The 23,658-nt window shown below is 40.0% G+C and overlaps 1 protein-coding gene across 12 annotated transcripts in view; it reads left to right on the forward strand.

Moving 5' to 3' along the window:
• Nucleotides 1-23,658, forward strand: part of RIMS1 (regulating synaptic membrane exocytosis 1) — a 409,852-nt gene that overhangs the window by 351,974 nt on the left and 34,220 nt on the right. For 5 of the 12 annotated variants that reach the window (XM_081094491.1, XM_081094492.1, XM_081094489.1 and 2 more), the window contains one exon: nt 716-951. The exons of 5 other annotated variants lie outside the window; for them this stretch is intronic. In XM_081094491.1, coding sequence (XP_080950617.1) covers nt 716-951 — 236 coding nt within the window. The remainder of the gene's footprint in view (nt 1-715; nt 952-23,658) is intronic. 2 more of the 12 variants (XM_081094500.1, XM_081094490.1) reach the window with 1 other exon arrangement.

Genomic DNA, 23,658 nt, shown 5'->3' on the forward strand with positions numbered 1-23,658 from the left:
TTCAAATAAACTAGTACAGACTGGGGACATAGACAATTAAAGTTTGATAGAAAAGAACAACAAAAAGGAAAGTCTCAGCCTAGAGCATGTGGATTTGAGGGGCGAAAATCGAAAAATGAGGTGAAGTTTGTGTGGAGGAGATGGAGCATCAGGGGACAAGGAAGGAAAAGGGAAGTGCAGTCTTTTGCCTCGTTTGCAGTCTTTCCTGGACTCATTAAGCCTCGACTAGCAAAGAGATTCTGCTCGTTGGAATCCCAGAGGAAAACTAGAACAGATACTATTTTCATTTTTTAAACCTTGTCATGTGGCAAATTCAGTGTCCATTTTTAACAAATTTTTTTCCTCAGCAATGTATAAAAACATGCTGGGTTGATTTAAATAGTTAATAGTAAATAGTATTAACTGAAAATAAGTAGCAACTATTTACAAAATTGGTCAGTAGCACTTATCTAACATAGATACTATGGTTGCATTTCTTTGTACTCTCTTTTGAAAAGTTTATAGCTTCTTCTATTATACTGTTTTAAGCTACATTTAGTAAATATTTGGGGGCAGTGATGTGATCTTAAAGGATGCCTACCTGTAGGACTACTGCTCAACTGGCTTGGCCCCTAAAAATGTGCCTGGATTATTTCAAAATAAATTAGATTTAGAGTTTCGATAATGCTGACCTGTAATTTATGGATGCATATATGTTTTTACTTTGTAAATATAGTTCATTTACCCCTAAAATGCAAGGCAGACGGATGGGGACTTCAGGAAGAGCCATCACGAAGAGCACCAGTGTGAGTGGAGAGATGTACACACTGGAGCATAATGATGGCAGCCAGTCGGACACAGCCGTGGGGACCCTAGGAGCAGGTGGGAAGAAACGGAGGTCCAGCCTGAGCGCCAAGGTGGTCGCCATAGTGTCTCGACGGAGTAGAAGCACATCCCAACTAAGCCAAACAGGTGAGTGAAGCGAATGCAGCTTAAGCATCTCAAGGTCTTGCTGGAGAGACCAGAATGGATCTTCGTGCTGTGGATTGTGATGGGCTCGTAGAGTGTAGTGATTCTTCTTTGCAAAGGAAGTTTCTTTTTCTGTCTCTGGAAATCTGTTACATGTATGTGTTTTGTTTGTTTTTTTTCTATACAGTTGTCTAAGCAAGTATAATTGTCAACCTGTCATGTGGTCAGATATGTTTCTTTAAATTAAAGGAAAGTTAAGGTCATGTTTATAAATATGCAAGGAAATGCAAAGAAGTGTTTAAGATCCAAATTGATTTATATGCAAGAAAAGCAACAGGATTTTCCTTTTCAAAATGTTCCGCAATACAATTACTTATAATTTAGGCCCTATCTATATTTTTATAGAAAAGAAGGTCAGTTGTGCAACTTGAAATACAGTTTTTATGGCACTGTATGAACATAAAAATTGAACCGTAATTGTTAAATTTTCAATACAAGTGAAAACCCTGCAGTTATCTTTAGAAAAATGGGTCAGCGGATTTGTGCAAAGAATAATGTTTTAATACAAATTGAGTTTCAAATGTTTTTCTACTGCTTATAAGTCTTAAAAGCTTTCTGTCCTCAAGGTATTTAGGAAAACAGTAAACAGGAAGATGGTTATTTCTGTATTATAAAATAGAAAAAACTGCCTAAGATTATATAACATTTGGTTAGGCATACTAACAATTCATTGCTATGCTCAGTCAGTACTATGGAAAACGAAAGGTAAGATAAATATTGAAGTGATTTCAATTCTCAGCACCCGTCTCTCCTGTTATAAACATCGGTACCATTTTTTATTCCTTAACAGCAAAAGTGTTGTCCACAAAGTTTACTTATATGAAAAAAACTTTCATGAACTCCTTTTTATGGTTGACTTAGCATCCTGGAAAGTACTTGTTGAAAATTATGCATGCTACTGGACAGATTCACACATAAATTAGAGATAGGAAAGTTTGAGCCATTCAAAAATTGAACTAATAATACACCTACTTATCTAAACAGAGGTTTTGTCTTTCTGAAAACCACAGTTTTAGACAAAGCTAGATTAGCTAGCATCTCTGTGATAGACCTGCCTCTGTGTCAGCCCACTAAGATGAGCTGTTTATTGTGAAGGGGAATCATTTATCTTCTTTAGGGTCAGGATTCTTCCTTAGGAGTAGGAGGCATTCTTCCTTGTTTTGCTTTCTTTTTTATGGTGGTGCTTCTTGGTTGAGATGGTTTGATGTAATGATGCTTTACAGTGTGGACTGTGGATGAGCCTTTTACCACCAAATTTCCAAATCCTCCATCACGTATATGAAATGGAAATGTTCTGTGGTCATTTTAGGAAACCATGTTTCCTGTGTGAGAAGCTGAAGGTTTAGGAGATGGCTTATCTTCTCCCTCCAACTTTCCACAGTCTTTCTCTTTTTATTCTTCTTCTGTAGTCAGTTCCCCCTCTATCAGTTACTAATCGAGTACCATTATATTTTCTTAGAATAAAACACAGCAATATGTTTAGATAGGAGCCATACCTGTGGCACAGCTTTTAAGTAACAAATTCAAAGGATCGCCATGGAAACACTCAGCCCTTTTGCTTTATGAATTTAAATCTTATTCCAGCTACGTTCATTGTTGAATTGCAAATACCTACCTTCCCAAAAGTTTTATTGCCAGTAATTTACCTGGAATACTTTGCCTGCCGTAGGAGACTGGGTTGCAATATACGGGAGCACAAAGGACATTAGATTACAAAGCCAAGATAACAAAACAGTTCTGTTCCAAAGTAACTCAGTGAGTGAACTTTGACTTTATCTTTCTAGGACTCTTTTCTTTTTTATTATTATACTAGAGGCCTGGTGCACAAAATTGTGCACTTGGGAGGGGAGGTTCCCCAGGCTGGCCTGTGCCCTCTCACAGTGCGGGAACTCTGCAATCTATCTCTCCAAAGAGATAGACCCCGCCCACCCATGTGGGGCTCCTGGATGGATTGCCCCAAAGAGGTAGGCCGGAGCCAGGGGACCCCTCGCCAGGGAACCCTCGGCCTTGCTGCACAAAGCTGGAGCCGCCAGGACCCACCGGGACCCACCGGGACCCGCCTCCACGGCTCCACTTGCACGCAACCCCACTCACTCATGTACAAATGCTCGCTGCACATGCAGCCTCCTGGTGATGGATTGTTATGGCGTGAGGGCATCACTGCACGATAGGCTTTTATTAGTACAGGTGAGTTTGCTAATATAATGGATGGGTTGGATTCATGTCCTCCTGTGAACTCGCCACATAATAAAATTTTATGTTTCTTTTCCTACATCGTAATGTTCCCTTTTATTTGATAACCTGTTCTGATGCTTCTAAAGTAAATTACAAGTGGTGGCAAAACTCTGGTATCGTTGTTCTTTATTTCAGTGAATGGCCTGGTTTTTCCCCTCTTCTATCTTCTACAAGTGATTTTTTTCCTCTGCCAATGATTCTATTTCCTCTGTCCACTGAAGATTCAGTGACATTCAGAAATTCTCATTCTAAGAAATCTTATTTTCTATTGCTTCAGCTTCTACAAATGACCATCAGATCTGTACTTTTAGATTCCTCCTCACCCAAGAAATATTCCCTCATCGAAATGTCCCATAGAAAGCTACTCTTGGATGCACCACTGTAAACATGCCAGCATTCCCACACATCTGAATACTCAGCTCTTCCTTTCAACAACACCACTGTTTTAATAGCTACAAATCCTTAGAATCTTTTCTTTTATTTTTTTTTCCTAAACTCTGTCTTCCCCAGGCCCATCATCCCAGAAAAATAAACTATCATTTTTTATTCAATTCTAAGAAACATTAGACAAGCTGACTTAAATGCCCTTGTTGTAAAATAAAACTATTAATTCCAAACTGGTGAGGCTTTTCAGGAGGCCCTCCAAGAGCACAGATGAGACATGTTTTCTAATAGTGTCAACTGAGCAAAGATTCAGAGGAGGAAAACAGCATTACACATACAGGGTGGGGCAAAAGTAGGTTTATAGTTGTTCTTATGGAAAATAATACAATAAATAATAATACAAGGATTAAACTGCATTTCATGTACTCACAACTATAAGCCTATTTTGCCACATCCTCTATATTAATATAAGGTATGTATTCTATGGAATAGAATGTACATATCATGTTTAATTTAAATGTTTAATTATCCTATACAATAAAGAGGTGATATGCAAATTGACCCTCACACCCTCACAAGATGGCTGCCTACAACCAGGCCGGCAGGGAAGTTAGTGAGGAACAACCAAACGACTGAACAGCAGGCTGTATGGGGTGACCAGGCTGGCAGGCGGGCTGTTGGGGGCAACCAGACCAGCAGGGAGGGGCAGTTAGGAGCGACCAGGCCAACAGCAAGGGGGCAGTTGGGGGTGACCTGGTCGACAGCGGTGGGAAGTTAAGAGCAACTAGGCCGGAAGGAGGGGCAGCTAGGGGCAATCAGGCTGGCACGCAGAGGCAGTGCGGGGTGATCAGGCCAGCAGGGGGGGGGCAGTTAGGGGTGACAGGCAGGCAGGCAGGTGAGCAATTACGAGCCAGCAGTCCAGGATTGTGAGAGGGATGTCAGACTGCTGGTTTAGGCCCGATCCCCGGGATCGGGCCTAAACCAGCAGTAAGACATCCTCCCAAGAAGTCCCGGATTGGAGAGAGTGCAGGTTGGGCTGAGGGGACCCCCCCACACACGCCCCCGCACAAATTTCGTGCACCGGGCCTCTAGTGTTTAATACAAAAGAAAAACTTCACTTAAGGGCTTCTGGTATAGTGAGCCTCTTTGGGATCCACCTTGTCACCCTTGGTTACAGATTCTCTCTCCTCTTTTTAGAATAAGAGATTAAAAAAAAAAAAGACATAGTTGTTCTGCTTTTGTTTTATAGCCACAGGATTGCTTGGAGGAGTATATTTGAGACTTTGTTCAAAACCAACTAAAGTATAATTAACAAATTGAAGAGCATAGTACACACACAAACATACACACACACAATTTACTGGGCTCTTTAATTTTATGTATATTCTTATAGAATATTTCAATTATAAATAATACGAATATTTTAAAATCACCTTTACCACACTTTTTATTCATAATGAAAGTAGGAACACTTTTTCAAAATAATTTTTAACTAAGAGAATGACATAAACAGACAAGTTTCCAAACAGTGACTCTCCTGCTACTCTGGTAAATGCCTTCAAGCAATAAGCACATGGCTAAACACCTGTTCAGTTAACAGTAGCTGAATTAGATTGAAAAGTGCAGTAGTTAAGGAAAGGGGAAATGAAGAAAGAGCTCCTGATCCAGGAATATATTGTAATTGATGAAGTTCCGGGTAAACTTAGGGCTACGCTTTAGAATGTGAAGGAGATTGTACCTTAAGCAGGTTTAAGGGCCACCCTGATGTACTGTGAGGATTTGGTCCCTCACTCACAGACTGACTATATGATATTCCTACAGTGGTAATCTCCTTCTCACTTGTAAATGAGGGCATTATTGAGAAGGGTATACAAATCTGTGATGAGTCATCCCTAAATACACCCTTGTAATTACCTACAAGTGTAAGGCAATTATGATAAGTATCATAGAATGGTAAGAATGGTAAGTATACATGAATAAATTGAATCTAACTGAATAAAACTAATAATAAGTTTACATTTCAAGAGCTTTCTCCATGCACTCTTAAGTTATATACATGCCTGTGTGTGTACTTACAATTTCACTTCGTTATTAGTCACAACAAATGTATGAAGGACCATTATTATTATTCCTATTTGGAAGTTGAAGAAACTGAGGCATAGAGGGATTAGGTAACTTGCCCAAGGTCCCATTGCAAGGGATTGGGCCAGAATTAAAACCCAGGATTCCTGATGCCAGAGCCCATGCTCTTAACCACTGGGCCAAAAGGGGGAGTTTAAAATAAGCTTCAAAAAACATTACTGCACAACTATGTTGTTAGTACACCATAGGCACCATGCCAGGCACTTGGCTAAGAGCTAGGAGCACTAAAAAGGTTGAATTAGATATTATCCCTGCCCTCAAAGATATCACAGTATAATAAGGCACATGATAAGGAAATATTTCAGTTCAAAAAGGGCAATTATCTAAGCATCAAAGTGGTACAGAGTGAACCAAAGAAGAGTGTGATCCACTCTCACGCAGTCTTGAGAGGCTTCCTTGAAGAGGTGAGCATTAAAAACTAAACCAGGAAGGACTTCCCAGGACACAGGGAACAACACATTGATTAAATGTTGAAAATATGTGCTTATTCCCCTGGGATATGGCAAATCAATCCTAAAATCACTTGAAAGATTTCTTTAATTTTAATTGGATATCCTTTCTCAATACAAGAGACAGGTCATCTCAGAATAGACCATATAAGCACTATTTATGTGAGACTATGATTTCTGACGAGGACTTTTAGCTTTTATGAAGAAAACATGTATATAACCCCGGCTGGCGTTGCTCAGTGGTCAAAACATTGGCCTGCACACCGAACGGTCTCAGGTTCAATTCCCAGTGGAGGGCACGAACCTGGGTTGCAGGTTCAAAGATTCATCCCCCCCCACCCCGTTGGGGTGCTTGTAGGATGCAGCCAATCGATGTGTCACTCAGCCATCAATGTTTCTTTCTCTCCGCCCCCCCCCCTTCTTCCACTCTAAGAATCAATGGAAAAAATATCCTCATATGAGGTTTAGCAACAAAAAAATGAAAACATCTGTAAATGTAAATGATCAGCTTTTATACTGGCTACTGCTTGATTTATTTTATCCTAAATTATTGAATAACGGTATCTCCAGTACTATACCAGCCACAGTGGGTATTTCAGAATTAGTATTATCATACCTGGTGGAAGGAAATCATTCACAACTGAAATAAACAGGAACCAAAGAACTAAATGAGAAAATATAAAGCAAAATGCCAAACATAAAGTCCCCATGCCATTTATGTATGTTACCAAAAGAAGTGGGAAAAGCCCTGGTTCGGTGGCTCGGTTGGTTGGAGCATGGTCCCATACACCAAAGGGCTGTGGATTTAATTTCCAGTCGGGGCACCTGCCTGGGTTGCGGGTTCCATCCCAGTTGGGACACGCATGAGAGGCAACCAATCAATGTTTCTCTTTCACATCTGTGTTTTTTTTTCTCTCTGTCTCCCATCTTCTCTCTAAAATCAATGAGTATATGCCCTGGCAATCACCAAGCTGTTGACAGCGTCCATGATTTTGTGGGTTTGTTTTTTTTTCTTTTTTGTTCAATTACCCGCCCCAACCCAGGCCCTCAATGCCCAATCCCCGACAGCTGTCTCCTGCTCTCTATGTCTCTCTCAGACCTATTGATATTACCTCTTCTCATGGCAATGAGCAGATCTCTTTCTTATTCTCAGAATATGAGTCTAAAGGACTTTTTTTTTTTTTGCCTTGGCAATTTATCTCAATTAAATTAAACACTTCTTTCATTATAGTCACATGAATGAGACATTTCAGAAAGTCCATAATAGAGTTCAAAACTACATGGAGTTCGTTAGCCACCAAGAAGATTATAATATAGGCAAAAATATAAGTATTCCAAGAAGTTTTGGGAGATTTGTGGCTACTTCACCTCACACTCGCTTAAAAAGAGTTAATGAACTTCCAGAGCATATCACTAACTTCTCAAGATAAAAATCATAGGGAGAAACTAACAAAATTGCCCTCATTCCACTGTCAAGGAAAGAATACTGCACACTGATAAAACTATACTGCAACACTCACCCAAAGGGATAGTGCTTGAATCAGCTGATTTCAATGCACATTGAAATTGTTTTAAAATGCACATTGGACAATATTCATGCCAAGAACATTTTCAAGATATTAAATTTCCTCTGCTAATCTTTTATTCTCATTTTCCTCCCAAAAGTCATATAGGCACAGCAAATCATAAAATAAATCAGCTTGGACTTCGTACTTTCTTTACCTTGGAAAATGAGTGTCTTACATTTTCCCTAGGACTTATTTTTTTCTCCTGACAAGCAATTCAGTTTACCAAAACATTCTCTGTATTTTGAGTCCAGTGATGCTTTGTGAAAAAACTCTGCCTTCTCTTCTCCTTTACAAAAGTAAGCGGTAGGTTGGAAATCTAGGGTGGTCTCTGAATACTCTAGGAAAAGTGTTCTTGGCTCTGCTGATTAAATCAAAGCAAAAAATCTCCGTGCCCTTCCAGAATTTTCAGAAACTGAAAACTACCTTGCTGAAGTCTAAATTCCTTCTCTGTGCCTCATTTATTTGATTCGTTTAATAGCACAAGAAAACATTCTGAGGAACGTAATGTTTCATGTTCTTTGTTTTCCTGGACACAAAATCATGGTGCCAAAAATGATTCGCAAGTCTGCAAAACCATCAAATGAATGTAAGCATGGGTTCCTTTATTTACTGGTGCTGTCTGGCTTAGGAATTCACTACTGTTAATAGAGATTCAATGTGGCTATAGTAACTCATCTTCTGAGAGATGCCCTAATAAGGATTAGTATTTTCAAACATACACCAGCTGCTCTATTTTTGTCCTTTTTCTTGTTCTAACCTATAAATTTTGAGTTTGGCTAATATGTAGATATACTTTTAGGTTGCTTTGGCAGGAAAAATATCTTGAGTGGAATTAATTTTTATAATTAATTTGTATTTTAGGATTTGGATGAGGAAAGGACACTAACAATAATTATGTGCCTTTAAAGCACAATACAATAAGTACTCATATAATTATATGTGGTGGTAATTATTCTTAACTGTGCAAAGATAATTTTTAACATGAGGTCAATTTCAGAATGGGTGTTATAAAATATTTTGGTTCACTCAAATGTAATAAGAAACTTCTCTGATTATTTTTACAGCAGATGACCAATTTCAGTGCGCTCTCATTTCATGCAGAGTGGTTTTATATTGAGATATTTTTTGTTGATTTACTGCAGTGATTTTCAACCTTCTTCATCTCATGGCACACATAAATTAATTACTAAAATTCTGCAGCACACCAAAAATTATATGTTTTGCCAGTCTGCAAAAAAAGGGGGGTATTATTTTGATTTATTTACAAAAAGAATAATGATAATAGTAAATTACCTAACCTTTTGCTCAAAAATGACATTTTTTTAATTGGGCTCCTATACTTGTATATGAGGATTTCTGGTTCCAAGAATTAACCTACCAGAAGCATTCTTTTTCTGCAACATGACCAATAAGATGCAATTGTAGTATATGACCTATATATTCAGGGCATTGGCTGTTGTCATTTTTTTTTTTTTTATTCGACAACCTAAGGGAAAAGAGGTCAATGCCCATGACTAAATAGTCAATTATTGCATGTTTTAAAAATTCCTGCACCACACTGGTTGAAAATCTGTGATTTATTATTTTACATACAGTTTTCAAATTTTTAAACCCAGAAAAGCAAAAAGAAGACATGTAAAACTCCTGAAATATCACTAATTGCAAATCCACTGTGAAAAAAAAAATCACTGAATAATTAGCTGATATTTATGCATTTGTTTTATTAATATTGATAATACCATAAGCAATCATAGCATATAAATGGCAACTGGGGTGAATGAATTTGCTTTGGACGGAAGTGTGGAATATAAGGAAAGAGGATCTGGAAGACTCCTGAAGAAAAAATAAAGTTAAGGACCCATGTGAGCCTCAGTGTCCCCAACTCTAAAATGGAAAAATAAACGATACCCACCTCAGAAGACTGATGTGAGGATTAAATGAAAATTTATGTTAGTATATTAGCAATGTACCTGGTATATAGAAAGGGTTCAGTGATAATAATAATAATTAGCAATTTTAATATTCTAAGGAACCAAAAAAAAGAGTAGTAGATAAAGAGCAGATATCACTGACATCATGAATGGCATTGAGTGGGCAGGTTAATCCAGCAAATATTTGTATCTGCTCATTAGATGTAAATTAGTTAATAGAATACAAATTCTTAAGATCTTACTCTGGAGTTTTTCTAAATCACTGTGCTGTGGTTCTCATGGTTTCCCTAGTCCCTTTTTGAAGCTCAGGTGAACCATCAGCCCTGGCCTCTGGAAGTTGCACTTGGTCATATATAGCATGTTGGGCATACACTTGAATAGTGTTTGTGGACTCAAAGTATGTTCATCCCAAATTAGGAATTATCTGCAGAAGAGTGATCCAGGTTTTCTCCTTTCCTCTGCCCTGTTACCCATCCTCTATATTAAGTCAGGGGCCAGCAAACTCTGACTCAAAGCCTTTTTTTATGGGCTAAGGATAATTTCTATGATTTTTCAAATGGTTGGAAAAATCACAATAAGAATAATATTTTGTGACACATGAAAATTACATAAAATGTAGTTTTGGTGTCTATACATACAGTTTTGTTGAAATATAGCCATGCTCATTAATTTGTCCTGCTTTCATGCTACAAAGGCAGAGACCCTATGGTTCACAAGCCAAAAATATTTACTGTCTAGACCTTTAAAGGGAAAATTTCATGACTTTGTGTCTAGGCCAAGTACATAGTGCCTGCAGTGCAGAAAGCAGAGACATGAGCCTTCAATGGTCATTCTTATGGTTCCCTAAACACATTCTCTGTTTCTCCGAGTCAGGAATTAAATTATGCTACTACCATGACTTTCCATTTTTCCCCTTCTTGTTGTAGTGTTTACATTCATACCACGCACCGTATCATACCTCATAAGACACAATGATTCTCCAGAATGAAGGCTTATGCCCCCAAAAGATAAGATACCTTAGACCTGGGACTTTGCCCTAAAACTTGATTCCGGACCTAGCTGCTTCGATAAAGTAGTAAAAGCGCTTCCCTCAAACCTAATTTTCCCAGTTGGGATCTTAGGGCCTGTGTCTGTGATTTAAGTGGTGATCACTTAGCACAATACCACTGTTTAGGCACACAAAGATTTTCTTGAATGAATGGGAGTTTATGCATTTTGTCTCTTTTTTTTACAAGCCACTCCCTCAGTCCTCCTCACACTTCTATCTGAAGTTTGCCCATCCAATGCCCCCAGACTTCTTGCTAAGGTCACAGAAAGTCCATGGGCATGAATTTAATTTGGATGACATTTACCTTATGCTCCAGGTCACATGTATTATGCAGATGTGAAACCAATAAGATGTGTATGATAGAAAAGTATTGGTTAAAAACGTTTACTTTTTTTTTACATGAACAAACAATTCTTGTTTATTTACCATCTCTCATGTGCACAACTTCATTTCTGGCATTGATCCAGCTAGACCTACTTTCACACGACACCTAAAGCTTCCTTCTTTGCACCTTTACAGATGCTAAACCCTCCACCTGGCAAGTCCTTCATCTGTCATCTTGCCTGTCAAAGTTCTTTTCTTTGTTTAAGCCCTATCCAAATTCCAGCTTCCTGTCAGGGCCAACAGTGACTCTCTGAACTCCTGGAAGACTTTTTTGGTTCTCATGCAATGCTGTTTAAGTACTTCTCTAGCCCATAAATATCTGTTGAGTTCTTGTCACAAGACAAACTTCAAAGTTACTCAAGAGCAGTAATCAAGCAGCAGGTACTTTTTGGTCTTGCACAGCACAGTGCCTTCACTGCAGAGGAACCCTGAGGAAAGTCTATTGGATGGGTGAGTAGGATGCTTGCTCGGATGATAATTAATTGAATATATTGTGGTATTTCATTTAGTATTGTGACATGCTGTTCTTAGTGGGTAAATTTAAAAGGCAGTTTTTCTTCTGAGTTTCTTTATTTTTAGGAAAGCTACACTTTTTTTTACCTTTAACAGGTATAAGTTATTTTTTATTACTTTGCTACCTCCCCTTTTCCTTTTTTGCTTACATATAACTTCAAAGGCGCATAAACATCGATCTGGATACATTTTACTGGGTAATTCCACCTTTTTGCTTTTAAGTTTTAAGCCCTTCCTTCTGTAAACAATAGATAATTGTTATTTAAATGAATTGTTGTGGTAGTAACTTCTTTACCATTACAGAAAAAATGTAAAGTAACATTTTATTAGAAAAATTACTAAAAGATAAAAATTCGCATTGATAATGATTAAGATATTACAGATTCCAACACCGTCTTACATATATCATTTCATTTAATAAAAGTCTGCCTATTAACTTTGTGGAAATACAAAGGTTAAAAAATACAAAACTATCCAGGTTTTTTGGAAATCTGTATTTTGTTGGGGATAGGGATAGAGGATCCCTGTGCAAAATGGATCTAACTAGCTGCTTTCTAAGTCAGCTAGTGAATTCCTATGTTGAAAATAGAACTTCTGATGTCAGGCCAGTACATTGTGATACTTATTACAAGCTCATTTACGTTGTAAAGGATTCTTTTCTTATGACTAAAGAATGTGGCACACATTCACGGTTTTACTGAGGCTTAAATAAACTTATGTCCTTGGACTACAGGAGAATTAGCAGTTAGCATATCAGATTCAAACTCAGTACTCTGGGATGTTTTTGTAAATAGAAATATCACATTTTATTAGCTATTGATTTAAAACTAAAAAAACTTCTGACAATTCATCAAATAGTAAATAATCTTATGTTTAGGAAAGTTTCAAATGAAAAAGAGTTTTAAATACATAAATTTATATTTGTAATAAACATATACTGTAGTAATAAATAACTAAATAAATTCATATTTGTAATAACATATAGTTGCATTGAAACACTTTGCTATTATCTAGTGAAGTAGAAGTATGTTGATTGGAAAATATAAGCAAATCAATTAACATCTTAATTTAACATTTTGATCACTTTGAATTTGAAAGTATAAGAATCTTTGATCTGTCTATCTGCATTATAGAAACTGAACATAGAGGGAGGGTCTAGGGAATAAAGTTTATTGATTAAAAATGCACAGGAAAATAAATTCAAGTGATAATGAATTGAATGTAGATGATTCAACCTGCTTACTAAAAAAATGCCAATTTCTATTTAAAACTTCTACCTTGGGAAATTTATCCAAACAGTTATTCAGTTGTTTTTAAAAACGAAAATTAAAAAGAAAGGAAGAAAGAGAAGATGTCTTTAAGAAAGAGTACATAGCCCTAACCAGTTTGGCTCAATGGATAGAGTGTCAGCCTGCGGACTGAAAGGTCCCAGGTTCGATTCCAGTCAAGGGTATGTACCTTGGTTGCGGGCACATCCCCAGTAGGGGGTGTGCAGGAGGCAGCTGATTGATGTTTCTCTCTCATCGATGTTTCTAACTCTCTATCCCTCTCCCTTCCTCTCTGTAAAAAAAAAAAAAAATCAATAATATATATATATATATATATATAAAAGAAAGAGTACATAAAATTTCATGGAGATTATGTGATCTTCAGCAAATCATTGACAAAGAAACACCAATTGATATACATATCAGAGACTTACTGATAAGACTAATGTGAACAGGAAACTTTTACCTTCAAAGTGAGAATTTACTTTTAGTTTAGTCTTCAGCTTTCTCTAATGCTTAATAATAATTATGTCTTCTCAAGCCCTTTCTTTATTGTCTCTTTTAAAGACTCAAACATTCTATTTTTGTAGAGAAAAACTATCCACCTTAATAAATTAAGCAGTTCATTTTGACAATCAATCCATATTCTGTATGCAGTTAACATGAAGGACAAAGGCTGAATTCAAATGTTTTAATGTGTTAAATGCATTCACCAGGATGATCAAGCATTTTTTTCCCAGAAAAATGCTTGAATTTGCTCTACGTGCCATTGCGAGTATTGATTTTAATTTCCAACGGATATGTGGTCTGACTTATGGGTCCCTTGGTGAGAGCGCCTGCCTTAAAGTGCTTTGTAAAAGCAGAAATCTGTTGACCTCCTCCTGAGGCTGGTGCTGCAGGCAGGAGCCTGTCTCCTCAAGACCCCTGCCAGCTTTTGCAACTCAGTCAGCTCGTCCTAGATTCTCTGGCCCCGAGAGCACAATTTGACAATTTGGTGAACATCTTTTTACTCTGTAAAAGGCTTAGTGGCGTTATTCAAAGTAATGCCAGTTGTATATTCTTTTGTTCTGCTTTTATATTTTTATAGTTTTCACTGTTGCATAACCATTTGCAAGGCATCTGAGAAAAGCCTGTGCCCTTTGGAACTCTGCACTGAGTGTTCTTCGTGGGACACAAGAAATAGAAAGCGTTTTCCTTGTCCTCCAGTTGTTTACAAGTTCATTTACTACGTAAGCAGTGTATCTGCAGCCAGAGGGCTACCCTACTTTTACCGAACATTACCATTTACAAAGCCTTTCATGTTTACCGTCTCATCAGTGCCAGCTTATTCAAAGCTATAAGAGCTTGATATATTAGGAAAGGTTAGGGATGCATTGAGGAAGGATTCCTGAAAAAAAAATAAAAGAGTTTTAAAGTTACATATAAGTATGTGCTCTTTATCCTCAAAGTTTCTATAGAAGTTAATACGCTCTTAACTTTTCTTTCTTTCCACGTGAGAATTAAATATAATTGAAAGAAGCATAAATATCTTGAATTTTACACACATATGGCCTAAACTTTTCATTTTCAAAAGAATCTGCTTTTGTAGTATACCATGCTAACATTGATGGTTCATTCTTAGTTACGTTCTACACACTTCCCCAAGGTAAAAATAAGCCATTATTTTTGTTTGAAGCTTTACTTTTTTTTTTTCTACCTTTAATTCTTTAGGTCTGTAGTGCCTCAAACGAATGATTGTTTGCCACTGAACTTCAGTGGCTGCTGCTTTTATTCCCGCTCTGCATGGGCAGGGATGTTTATGTGATGCCAAATATTTTATTCATCCCAAAGATACTTATCAAAGTGGCTATCAGTTGCTAATAAGAATGGCCAAAACATGATCAGCCTGTAGTATGTGACTAGCTTTGTGTAAAACACTTATGTGCATTTTCACATTTAATTCTCTCAATAATCCTGCGAGGTTGCTAAGAGTTTATTACATAGTCTGGTGAGTATCTCTGGATTTACAAGGGAAAAACAAAGGCTGAAAGAAGTTAAGTCGCTTGCTCAAAGTCACACAGCTAGGGAGTGGCAGAGAGCACTTGAATATTTGAATTTTTGTGCTATGGACTGAATATTTGTCTCATCCTAAAATTCATATGTTGAAACCTAATGTCCGATAGGATGGTATTGGGATGTGAGGCCTTTGGAAGGTGATTAGGTCACGAGGGTAGAGCCCTCATGAAGATTAGTGTCCTTACAGAACAGACCCCAGAGAGCTAGCACCCCCTTTCTTCATGTGAGATTACTGCCAAAGACAGCCGCCTACAAGGCAGTGGGCCCTCTCACCAGACACCAGGTCTTTCAGTGCTGTGATCTTAGACTTCCCAGCCTCCAGAATGTGAGAAATAAATGTTCGTTGCTTATAAGGTACCTAAGTTATGTTATTTTTGTTAGAGCAGCATGTGCATAGACTAAGATAGTTATTGGCTACTATACTACATGGTCTGGGTAGGATTAAAATCCTGTTAATTGTTAAGTGTATAATTATCTATAAAATATCCAGAATATCCATTGTCAGTGTTTGGCATTTTGTCATTTCTGTAGATGTTTATATAACTAGAACAGTATTTTATTTGGATTCCGTTTCCCTTTATAGGGAGAAAGCTATAAAATGTATATTTGCATAATTTCACATACTAAGACTAAGCTAAAGCACACCACTGCCTTTTCTCCTTCAGTTATATGCTTTACTTTATTATTAGTCCTGTTTACCCGTCAGGGGAGGGAAACAGAGAGAGCTAAAGTAACTTGCCAAGTTCACGCTCAAGAGAGCAGAGCTGGCAAATGGGCTGCACCAGCTGTGCTCTTAAGTGGAGCATATCCTTGAAGTGGGCCAGTGAAATACACTGTCAGCCAGCTGTCTGACTTGGGGACCATGATACTGTAGCGACACCCCAACAATTTGATGAACTATTTGAGCTAATGCTATCTCAAAGTGTGCAAAGGCTCAAACACAGTAACATTTTACTACTTGTCGCTTTAATAAAAATGAGTTTGCTGAGCATCTGTGAGTTTAGTACATTCTGCTAGGTTTTTCTGTGGGGAAGGGAGTGTAGGAAGACCGGGGCATGCCTCAAATTATACTATCTTCTTGCAAAGTAGGAAGTTATATTCAGAAAAGTAATGTTTTTTCTCTGCACCATGTCACTGCTTTCTGAGCATGGAGGGAGGGGGTTATCAAAAGAATAAAGGAGCCCGGCCTGTGTGGCCCAGTAGGTTGAGCATCAACCTATGAACCAGGAGGTCGCGGTTCAATTCCTGGCCAGGGCACATGCCCAGATTTCGGCTTGATCCCTGGTGTGTGGCATGTGGGAAGCAGCCGATCAATGATTCTCCCTCATCATTGATGTTTCTGTTTCTCTCTCCCTCCCCCTTCCTCTGTGAAATCAATAAAAATATATTTAAAGAAGAAGAAGAAAATATTTCCCAGAGATAGCTGGGAGGGAGATGGACAGAGAAGTGAAGGAAGAATAGAGTTTAAAGACTCTGTGTATAGAAGTGTGAGACTCCCGTTGGTCCATTTGTCTGACTGTGTATATTAAGGCAGCAGGGGAAGAGAATAGTGGTCCTGTGGAAGAAGGCAGTCTGGTTATAATGAAAGCATCAGGCAGTTATCTACACATGTCACCTAGCTACAAGTTGGTTGTTGAGAAAATAGGAAGTCATTTATATTTTGAGGAATGCCTCTACAAACTTATAAGAAAACTGGATTCATTTGCTCTGTGTGCTTAACCTGATTTATTTATCCACAAAGATAAGCCTAATTATAGATATTAATAAAGGCAGGGTTTAGTAGGTACTTATTATGAGCCAAACTGGCACAATTGTAGTATTCTACCATTATTATTATCACCATTTTTAGATAAGGAAACTTAAACTCAGGAAAATTAGATAATTTGCCCCGGTTCACATAGCCGATAATTAGTAGATACAGTATTTGTATGCTAGCATCTATGTTCTTAGGCATCAGACTGCACTGCCCTCCTCAAATAACTTTATAATGTCAAAATAACTGTAGCTGTTGTTATAAAAATTGACCCTAAAATGTGAAAAGGCTCAAATTTAATATAATTCTATTTATTATTTATTGAACAGTTAGCAGGTATCATAGTTGACAGCCCACTCTCCTCCAGGCAGTAGTCTGGGTACCCAGGCTCTTTACCCTGTATGCCTTTTTGTCGTCTGATTCCACATGGCAGGAGCATAAAAGGAGAGTAGAGAAAGTACACCTGCTTCTTAAAAACCTTGCCCTGGAAGTGCCACACAACGTTTGTGTCAATTGATCTATGTATGAGTGACAGAAAATCACATGAGCAAGCTGACATGCTAGGCATGGGGACTGGGAAATAACAATTCTGGCTTAATAGCCATTTAGCATCAATTTTATGCAATGGAAGGAAGCAAACAGATAACTGGCTCTCAGACACGTAACTTCACATGTCTTTCATTATAATTAACTGAATCATTTGAGAGCTTCAAGTATTTTTTTTTAAGTAGAGTGAAAATACTTGTGCTTTCTTATGTTATTATGAGATTTGTAGATTGGCAGTGTCATCTGGGAGCCTCTTTATCCTGGTTTCAAAGGCTGTCAGATTCTGAAACTGGCCCCAGAATTTCTGGTCATGGATCAGTTTTAAATTCTCCAGGCCTCTTCTGACTCTCAGGGTCCAGCTTCCTCTGTTCCATACCACACAGACCAGGGTGTGAGGCTCAGACATTTATTTGTATAACAAGACAAAATTAAAACTGGGCTCATGCCCAGCATTTATGCGTTACTCTACTGTGGCAAAAAAAATCTATTGGGAGCAGGGGGGTTGGAGGAAAGGAGGTGATTGGGAAGGGGTCATTTCACTACATACACAGCATTTTGACTTTTTTTCTCTCTCTCCTCTCTTCCTTCTGCTTCTCCATTGTTTCTCCTAGATTCTGTCAGTATCTGTAAATAATAAGCATGTACATTTATATAGCACTCTTCCAAGTTTCTTTAGCAATATTAACTTATTTAATCTATAAAACAAGCCTGTGAGGTAAGTTCTCTTACCATTTTTCCTGTGTCCCAGTGAGGAAACTGAAATAGAGATTAAGAAACTATCGCTTTAAATACTTTTGATTTAAGGGTGATGCTCATCTCTGTTGTTTCCCTTTTGTGCAGCCCTAATGTTCGCACATCGTACATCGAGTTCCCCAAGCCACAGCTGCTGCCTGTCAGAGAACAGTCCATTTTCAGCACTGTGGCCCCCTTGGCTGTAAAACACTGAAAAGTACCAAAGCAATCCCTGTGTTTGTGCAATTATATGAATATGCTCTTCTTTACCCTCATAGAGGGAGAGAAGAATAGGGAAAAAAAATAGTGCTAATACTGATCATTCAAAATAGACATCATTTCAACAAAATATAATTAAAGACTGTGTCTGATGGGCAAGGTGAAGTAATGAAAGTGTTGGAGAGATCTTTACAGTTCTGCTGTGAGGATCATGATCTCAAAAACTTTTCAATGAGTCTTTTGCAAAGTAAGGCTATAAGTTTGTCAGAGAAACTGTAAGAAATATTTAGAAGTGGTAGCAGATATTCCAGAATTTCTGATTAGCAAAGTCTGCTTTGGTAAATTCAAGAGAAGTTCTTGCCTGGCCAGTGTTGCTCAGTGGTTGAGCATGCACCTATGAACCAGGAGGTCATGGTTTGATTCCCGGTCAGGGCACATGCCCGGTTGTGTGCTTAATCCCCAGTGTGGGGCATGCAGGAAGCAGCCGATCAATGATTCTCATCAGTGGTGTGTCTGTCTCTCTCTTTCCCTCTCCCCTCCTCTCTGAAATCAATTTTAAGAGAGAGAGAGAAAAAGAGAGAGAGAGAGAGAGAGAGAGAGAGAGAGAGAGAGAGAGAGAAGTTCTTGTTTGCAAAATATTAAACTTAACTTGAGATTATGTAGAAAGAAATAAAGAAGACATTTATTTAAACATCGTTATCTGAGATATGAACACAAAAGGTGGCCCATTAAGTTTGTCAGGGAGGAGAATAGGTTTCAAAATTCTTATGTTCTAATAAAAAGAAGATTTTAAGGGAAAAAGATCAGGGGAGAATGTAATTAATAGAGCGTGGTCCTTGAGAAGGCAGCGGGGAGAAGGATGCAGGGAAGAGGAGAGACCTTTTGCATTGTGACAGGAGAGAAGTAGGGAAAGGGTAGATGTGGAAGTTTGGAGGCTCTGTATCTGGTACATCCGGCCCCAGCTAACTGCCTGTGTGCTAGGTAGTCTAGGATAGGTCTTCAGACATGACTGCTAACTGCCCTCAGGGTGCCTAACAGAGCCCCAGCCACTAATAATCAGATGAGACATCCTAAACCTAATATGCCAACTAAGGTGTCTAAGAAGCCATGTAAGAGTCTTTCCCACCCCCATTTATTTGTGTTCTCTGAGCTTCATCTGCCCTTTAAGTTACATATTAGAAAGTAATTTACTGCCCGGCTGGCTCAGTGGTTGAGCATCGACCTAGGAACCAGGAGATCACAGGTTTGATTCCCGGTCAAGGGCACATGCCCGAGTTGCAGGCTCAATCCCCAGTAGGGGGCGTGCAGGAGGCAGCCGATCCATGATTCTCTCTCATCATGGATGTTTCTCTCTCTCTCTCTCTCCCCCTCTCTTTTCCTCTATAAAACTAATAAAAATTATATATATATATATATTAAGTAATTTACCTTCGTTCCCAAGTAGTACAGAGCCAGTTAGGAACATCTCCAATGGTTCCTTAATAGTGAGCATTTCAGGCAGTTAGCATAAATAGCAAAGCTTATTAAATTAACAATGAACACCCATGCAGTCACTAATACCTCTCAAGAACAAGAAATTAATTCACTATTATTTTCGACATGCATTTCTATATATAATGAGTAAAATAACACAGGTTGCCTGCCCAGTTGACAAGGATTTTTCTTCAAGGGTTGTGTGAAATAAATAATGCTTATAAAACATAAATCATAAAGGCAAAGTGCTTCTCAAAGTTTTGTTTCAAATATATGTTATTATGTGTCAAAGTGACATTTTTCCCATGAGCATGTATATGAAAAGTCATGAAAATGAGCCACCATATAAAATATTTGTTTCACTCAACTTTCTAGAAGCATCCTGTATCCTTCTGTGTCAACCTTTATATGAGATTTTTTTTTATTTACTTATTATTTATTTACTTTTTACATTCAACATTTTTTTTTATTAGTTAAGGTATTACAAATGTGTATATGAGATTTTTTAATGTGTAATAGTTTTATAGATTTTTAACACAAGTTGTATGAAATGTATTGCGTAGGTGTGTTTGCCTTTATTAGGGTGACTGGGCTAAAGCAGAGTAATTTAGTCAGAGTTTGCCCACCAAGTTCCAATTTTATAGCCATCCCAAATTACCAAGCAGAAAATTTACTTATTGAGTTGCTTTCCTACATTTCACCTCTCCCATCACCTTTAAAAGCAACAAGTAGCATCTAGCTTTCCGAATATTTTAATTTTTGTCAAATAATAGGTTATCAGCTACCCTTTCAATAATCATTTTAATGCTAATTTGAAGTTTCAGTTTATGTTATATTTTATAACCTAGCTTCTAACCAGAGCACCATGTCTTTATCTGACTTATAAAATGGTCTATAAAACATATCTTACTTATAAAATGGTCTTTATCTTTCTTATAAAGAAGTCTTACTTATAAAATAAATTATTAGCAACTGCCTTAAAGCACATATGGAAATGTTATTAGTCAAATTCCTTATTTGTGAGGAGATACAGGAATGTTATGCAATGTATAAAGCTATAAATACGAAGTTGTTATATAATAGAGGCCCAGTGCACGAATTCATGCACCAGTAGGGTCCCTTGGCCTGGCCTGTGGGTCGGGCCAAAACTGGCTCTCTGACATCTCCCAAAGGGTCCCAGATTGCGAGAGGGTGCAGGCCAAGCCAAGAGACCTCACCATTGAACGATTGGGAGGGACGCAGGAGGTTGGCCATCTGGGGAGAGACACCTGGAGGGCTCCAGGGTGTGTCTGGCTTAATCCTGATAAGCTGGACCCCAACAGCAAGCTAACCTACCAGTTAGAGTGTCTACCCCCTGGTGGTCAGTGCAGGTCATAACGAGCAGTTTAGTGGCCTTAGCATATCATTAGCATATTATGCTTTGATTGGCTGAACGGCTGACCAGACAACTGGACACTTAGCATATTAGGCTTTTATTATATAGGATTAACTAGGGGCCCAGTGCACAAATTCATGTACCTTAAAAGGAACAATGGACCGCAAGGCTGCGGTAGGCACAGGGGTGGGTCTTGGCCCATCCTCCGCGATCCCTCCCAGCCCCTCTCACCATGGCCCCCTGTCCCCTGTCTGCCCACAGCTCCACTCCTGCTACTGCTGCTCCATACACTGACGGCGCAGAGCAATTGGGGCCGGCGCCAGCATTGGGTGCGAGCGGGGCCGGTGCAGAGTGGCAGCTGCTGCCCTGATTGCCCCTCAGGAGCAGGGGAAAGTGGGGAAGACCTCAGGGGTGATCAAGGCTGGCAGCTGCCACTCACACCAGCTGATGGCGCTGAGTGATTGGGACCAGCGCTGGGCACGACAGTGGGTGCGACCGTGGCTCCGGCACTGGCTGCGGGTGCGAGCAGAGCCAGTGCTGTCAGTGAGTGCGAGCGGCGGTTCTGGCGCCAACAGTTGGTGCAAGTGGGGCCGGCTCTGGTAGCAGGTGCCAGTGCCAGACGGGACCTTGGTGCACTGGAGCAGAAAATTTTCAGTAACCACCAGAGGCTCACCCCGATGACAGCAACTAGCATCCCGCCTTGGTCTGGTGCCCCCACTCACCTGCTCCACCATCCTGCCGTGGCCAATGCCCGCCATGTTCTGCACATGCCCCTTGGTGGTCAGCGCATGTCATAGCAACCAATTGTTTGGTTGTTCTGCCATTCGGTATATTTGCATATTAGCCTTTTATTATATAGGACTAGAGGCCTGGTGAACAAATTCATGCATGGGTGGGGTCCCTCTGGGTAGCCTGGAGGGATCAGGCTGAAACCCACAGTCCAATGCCACCTGCAGCTCTGCCTGCTGGCCCGCTCATCCTGGCCCCACTGTGCCTGCTGCAGGCTCATGCCCAATCAGTCCCAATCCAGAGTGGCTCACACTGCCATAGCAGCACTCGCCAGCCATGAGCCCTGCGTCTGGCACCCTCCCAAGGGGAGCGGCCTGTGGGATCGGGCTGAAACCAGCTCTCCGACAACCCCTGAGGGATCCCAGATTGCAAGAGAGCAAGGCCAGGCTGAGGGACCCTATTGGTACACGATTGGGCCAGGGAGGGACAGCAGGAGGGCTCCAGGGCATGTCCAGCCCATATCATTCAGTACAGATTGTCCGGACCCCAGCAGCAAGCTAACCTACCGGTTGGAGCATCTGCCCCCTGGTGGTCAATGCACATCATAGCAACTGTTCTACCAGTTGGCTGTCTGCCCCCTGGTGGTCAGTGCACATCATAGCGAGTGGTTGAGCAACCTTAGCGTGTCATTAGCATATTATGCTTTGATTGGTTCAGTTGTTCTGCCTTTTGGTCTATTTGCATATTACCCTTTTGTTAGCCTATCTAATAATAGACAAACATGGTAATTAACCGTACCTCCGACACACTTCCCATTGGCTAATCAGGGTGATATGCAAATTAACTGCCAACCAAGATGGCGGCCGGCAGCCAAGCAGCTGAAGCGAACAGGAGGCTTGCTTGCTCCAGTGATGGAGGAAGCCAAGGTTCCCCGCCTGCCGCTGCCGGACTCTGAGCTGCACTCTAAGAAACAGTGTTGCAATTATAGAACTAAACAAACCCCAGAAACCTGTTTTTAGCCAGCCAGCCTCAGAGCTGGAGCTGCAATAGTGTTTCAATTATAGAAGCCAAACAAACCCAGATACGTGCTTTCAGCAGCCAATGTCTCAGAGCTGGAGCCGAGCCTCAGAGCTAAAGCCGGCTCTCAGTTCCAGTGACAACCATAGAAGGTAAATAAATCCCAGAATAAAAAAAGAAAAGAAAAAAAAGGAGAGGTTGGGAGCTTCAGTCACCCTCCAGCCTAAAAACGGCCCTCAGCCCCTCACCCAGACTGGCCAGGCACCCCAGTGGGGATGTGACCAGCTGCAAACAGCCATCATCCCCTCATCCAGGCTGGTCAGGCACCCAAGCAGGACCCCCACCCTGATCCGGGACACCCTTCAGGGCAAACCAGCCGGCCCCTACCCATGTACCAGGCCTCTATCCTATATAGTAAAAGGGTAATATGCAAACTGACCCTAACAGCAGAAGGACTGGGAATGACTGGTCATTATGACACACACTGACCACCAGGGGGCAGACGCTCAATGCAGAATCTGCCCTCTGGTGGTCAGGGCACTCTCACATGGGAGGAGCTCTGCTCAGCCACAAGCCAGGCTGATGGCTGCCAGTACAGTGGTGGTGGTGGGAGCCTCTCCTGCCTCCTCAGCAGCGCTAAGGATGTCCAACTTCAGTTTAGGCCTGCTCCCCACTGGCAAGTGGACATCCCCGAGGGCTGCCAGGCTGCCAGAGGGATGTCTGATTGCCATCTTAGGCCCTATCCCCTGGGGAGCAGGCCTAAGCCAGAGGGTGGTCATCCCCTGAGGGATCCCAGACTGCGAGAGGGCACAGGCCGGGCTGAGGGACC

The sequence above is a fragment of the Myotis nattereri genome, assembly GCF_964212035.1.
Source record: "Myotis nattereri genome assembly, chromosome: 6".
NCBI classification, from domain to species: domain Eukaryota; kingdom Metazoa; phylum Chordata; class Mammalia; order Chiroptera; family Vespertilionidae; genus Myotis; species Myotis nattereri.